Source organism: Phoenix dactylifera, chromosome 15 (assembly GCF_051530095.1).
Source record: "Phoenix dactylifera cultivar Ajwa chromosome 15, Ajwa_hap1_PhDact_Kaust_v1.1, whole genome shotgun sequence".
Taxonomy (NCBI): Eukaryota; Viridiplantae; Streptophyta; class Magnoliopsida; order Arecales; family Arecaceae; genus Phoenix; species Phoenix dactylifera.
Genome location: NC_143204.1, coordinates 5,631,857 through 5,635,479, shown reverse-complemented (window position 1 = coordinate 5,635,479; position 3,623 = coordinate 5,631,857). Strand labels below are relative to the sequence as shown.

The 3,623-nt window shown below is 60.1% G+C and overlaps 1 protein-coding gene across 1 annotated transcript; it reads right to left on the bottom strand.

The window, feature by feature from the left end:
* Positions 1 to 685: 685 nt before the first annotated feature.
* Positions 686 to 2,664, bottom strand: LOC149751203 (uncharacterized). The gene is made up of 2 exons (XM_089927381.1): positions 1,984 to 2,664; positions 686 to 1,901 (listed from the first exon to the last, which is right to left on the bottom strand). Exons 1-2 carry the CDS (start codon positions 2,575 to 2,577, stop codon positions 987 to 989), a joined length of 1,509 nt encoding a protein of 502 aa, XP_089783507.1. The 5' UTR covers positions 2,578 to 2,664; the 3' UTR covers positions 686 to 986.
* Positions 2,665 to 3,623: the final 959 nt, after the last annotated feature.

The window sequence follows — 3,623 nt, the reverse complement described above, 5'->3', positions numbered from 1 at the left end:
TTTCCCTGAGGCTTGACGACCCTCAGATGCCTGGCTAACCCGATGATCATCCCGGGAGCAGACTAGCCGGAAGCCCCGACCGGTCGCCTCGGCTTGCGCCAGCCTAGGCCGACCAACGAGTGGAATCTCCCGAGGCTCGGGCCTCGGATGCCTGGCTCAGCGCCGGAAGAGTTTCCTGAGGCCTAACCCTCGGATGCCTGGCTTAGCGCCGGAAGAGTTTCCTGAGGCCTAACCCTCGGATGCCTGGCTCAGCGCCGGAAGAGTTTCCTGAGGCCTAACCCTCGGATGCCTGGCTTAGCGCCGGAAGAGTTTCCTGAGGCCTAACCCTCGGATGCCTGGCTCAGCGCCGGAAGAGTTTCCTGAGGCCTAACCCTCGGATGCCTGGCTTAGCGCCGGAAAAATTTCCTGAGGCCTAACCCTCGGATGCCTGGCTTAGCGCCGGAAGAATTTCCTGAGGCCTAACCCTCGGATGCCTGGCTTAGCGCCGGAAGAGTTTCCTGAGGCCTAACCCTCGGATGCCTGGCTCAGCGCCGGAAGAGTTTCCTGAGGCCTAACCCTCGGATGCCTGGCTTAGCGCCGGAAGAGTTTCCTGAGGCCTAACCCTCGGATGCCTGGCTCAGCGCCGGAAGAGTTTCCTGAGGCCTAACCCTCGGATGCCTGGCTTAGCGCCGGAAGAATTTCCTGAGGCCTAACCCTCGGATGCCTGGCTTAGCGCCGGAAGAATTTCCTGAGGCCTAACCCTCGGATGCCTGGCTTAACGCCGGAAGAGTTTCCTGAGGTTTAACCCTCGGATGCCTGGCCTAGCGCCGGAAGAACTTCGGGAATCAAAAGTCAGCAAGAAGCAACCAAGAGCTAAAAAAAAAAAAAGAGGACGAGGGCGAGATGAAGAAATATTCAACGTGCATTAATTTTCAGGGCTGAGGCCCATACAATTGGGCAAAACGCCGACATACAAAAATAAAAAAGACAATGGAAGGTACAAGAGGTCAGCTTGGAGGAACTCCCGGGTCGGGAACGCCGGGCTCGTCCGCGGGAGGTAGGGAAGCAGCAGGAGAACCAGCAGGCGATGGCGCCGGAGAGGAGTCCAGGAGGGAGATCTCGCTCAGGTCAACTTCGGGATACTTAGCCGACACCCTTGCCAGGCCCTCCTCGAAGCCCAAGGTGAAGGCTTCGGCCCCCGCGTCCGACGCGTCATGGACAAACTCGTCAGACTGGCGATAGGTCCGCACTGCCTCCGACATATCATGGGCGAACTCGGCGGACTGGCGATAAGCCTCTACCGCCTGACGCCCGATTTCCGCCCTCTTCTCGGCCAGCTCCGCCTCAGCTCGCTCCATAATCTGAGCCTTGGCCTCCAAGACCTTCGCCACAATCCGGCCTTCGGCCTCAGAGGAGACCCTCAGCAGATCAGCCTGAGCCTCTTTATGCTTCGCCTCGGTAGCAACCCGAGCGGCCTCGGCTTCCTTCAGGCGCGAACGGAGCTCTTGGACGTCCGTGCATGACTTCTCCAGGGCCGACTCCAGTTCGCCTAGTTTGGCTTCAAAAGAGCGGATTCGGTCGCAGGCGTTGTCGGCAGACCGCTGGGCCTTCTCCCACCGCTCTCGATAGTCCGCGATCTTCCGGGACTGCTTTTCAGCCCGTTCCTCCGCCTTCTTGACCCTGCTTTCGAGGCCCGAGGCGGCTTTGAGTTGCTCCCGAGCCTCTGACAGTTGCTCCTCCAGGGCGGCGAAGCCGAGTGCCCGCTCTTCGGCCTCCCGGAGCCTCGCCTCGAGGTCCCCGGTCGTCCTGCCTGCCGCAGCCCGGCCTCCCTCTTCCATTGCTTTCAGCCGGTCCTCGGCCTTCGCCAAAAGCCCCGCCTGTTCCTTGTAGCACTCCTCCAGACGGATCATGTACTGGGCGAGCTAAGAAATAGGAAAAATAAGGGAGTCAGGCGGAGAACAACAGAGCCAATAAATGGTGAAAGACGGCCAGAAGAACACTCACCGACATGAGACAGACGCAGCTGGCGGCCCCGACGTCAGAGACATCCAACTCCCGGACCCGCCGACGGTCCTTCTCCAGCAACACTGTTTCGATGAGATTTCGGGCGCCATCGGTAGTGAAGGCAGACCCCGATTTCTCCCCGGAGCCGGATGGTGGTTCTGCAGCCTTACCCTTATCCATCGCCTGGGGAAGAGTCCGGCTGATCACGCTCGGGGCGGGGGTCGCCCCAGGAATTGATAGGGTCCCGCTCGGCCGGGGCCTCGGCGCGTCCCTCCTCGAGTCATCAGGAGCCGACCGAGTCGAAGGCCGGGTTGGGGACCGATCACGTCCGACCCGTCCGTCTTGAGCAGGCTCAGGTGGCACCTCCGGAGTAGCGGCAACCTTACCACCGGAGGGCTGATACAGCGTCAGCTGCCGGTCGGTGCCCACGACATCTCCCTGACCGGTGGGCCCGGACTCGTCGGTCGGCATCGGAGGTATCTCCTTACGGGACTTCTTCGCCGGTGGGGCCCCGCTCGGAAGAGCTCGTTTCCTCCTCCGGACTGCTTCCAGCAGGGACGCCCTACCAACAGCCTTCGACTTCACCGACCGCATGACGTCGTCGACCTCTGCAAGAAGGACGGGATGGTCAGGGACTGAGAAACCGAAAGGAAGAAGGAACGAAAGAGAAGAAAAGAGCTAAAGAAACGATGGCGGACTCACGGTCGGTGGGGACCGAGCTCAAACCGACGTTCACCAAGGTATCCTCAGAAATAAGGCGGCCCACCGGGGGAAGCTGGCCCTCGGCGACCAACCCCTTCAAGGCGGCGACGCCCTCGGATTCCTCCCTCGACAACTTCGACAGGCCAATTGGGGACTTCACCGGCGTCCCCCAGATTGCCCTGATTTCCCAGGAGGGGTCTGCATCAACGAAAAAGAAGCGCTCCTTCCAGTGGTGAATGGAGGTAGGACCCTCCTTGACAAGGCCGCACCCTCGCCGCGCTGCGAAGCACCACCACCCTTTGTCCTGGGGGTGGCCGCTCAGGCCGTAGAGCTCCCAGAAAACGTTCAAGGTGGCGGGAATCGCATGCAAGCGACAGAGAACCTGGAAGACCGTCAGAGCACGCCACGAGTTCGGCACCAGTTGCGTCGGTGCCATTCCTAAACCCCGGAGCACCTGTAAGACTAGGTCTGAAGGGGGAAAGCGGAACCCGGCTTGGAGGATGCCCTCATTGATGGCGATCTTCCCTCGGGGAGGATGAGACATCCTCTCCTCAGGCCCTGGGAGCGTGACATTGCAGGCCTCGGGAAGGTGGTACCGAGCCACAAATCCGTCTAAGTCCTCGGCGACCAGTTTTGACTTGATGCTATCTGCTCCCACTTCGCCCATCCCTAATGGCCAATCTACGGTCAGGACGGGGTCAAGAAGGAGGGAAAGGCCGGAACGACTGGGGTGCACTAGTACAAAAAGAAAAAGTATGAAGAGCTCAAAGTAGAAGAGTGGGAAACTCACTTGAAGAGGAGGAAGAACGGCTCCGAGAGCGTCAAAGGAAAAGCAAGCGAACGTTTCGGCGGCAACAATGGTAGCGCAAAGGAGAAACTCGAAAATGTCCGTAAAGAAGAAGACGGACGGGGGAGGGCCCCCGATTAAATAGGCGAAA

Coding starts and splice junctions, on each gene's coding strand:
- LOC149751203 (XM_089927381.1), bottom strand. CDS start 2,577: ATGCGGTCGGTGAAGTCGAAGGCTGTTGGTAGGGCGTCCCTGCTGGAA. Junction 1,902..1,983: donor GCTGCGTCTGTCTCATGTCG/GTGAGTGTTCTT, acceptor CCTATTTCTTAG/CTCGCCCAGTACATGATCCG.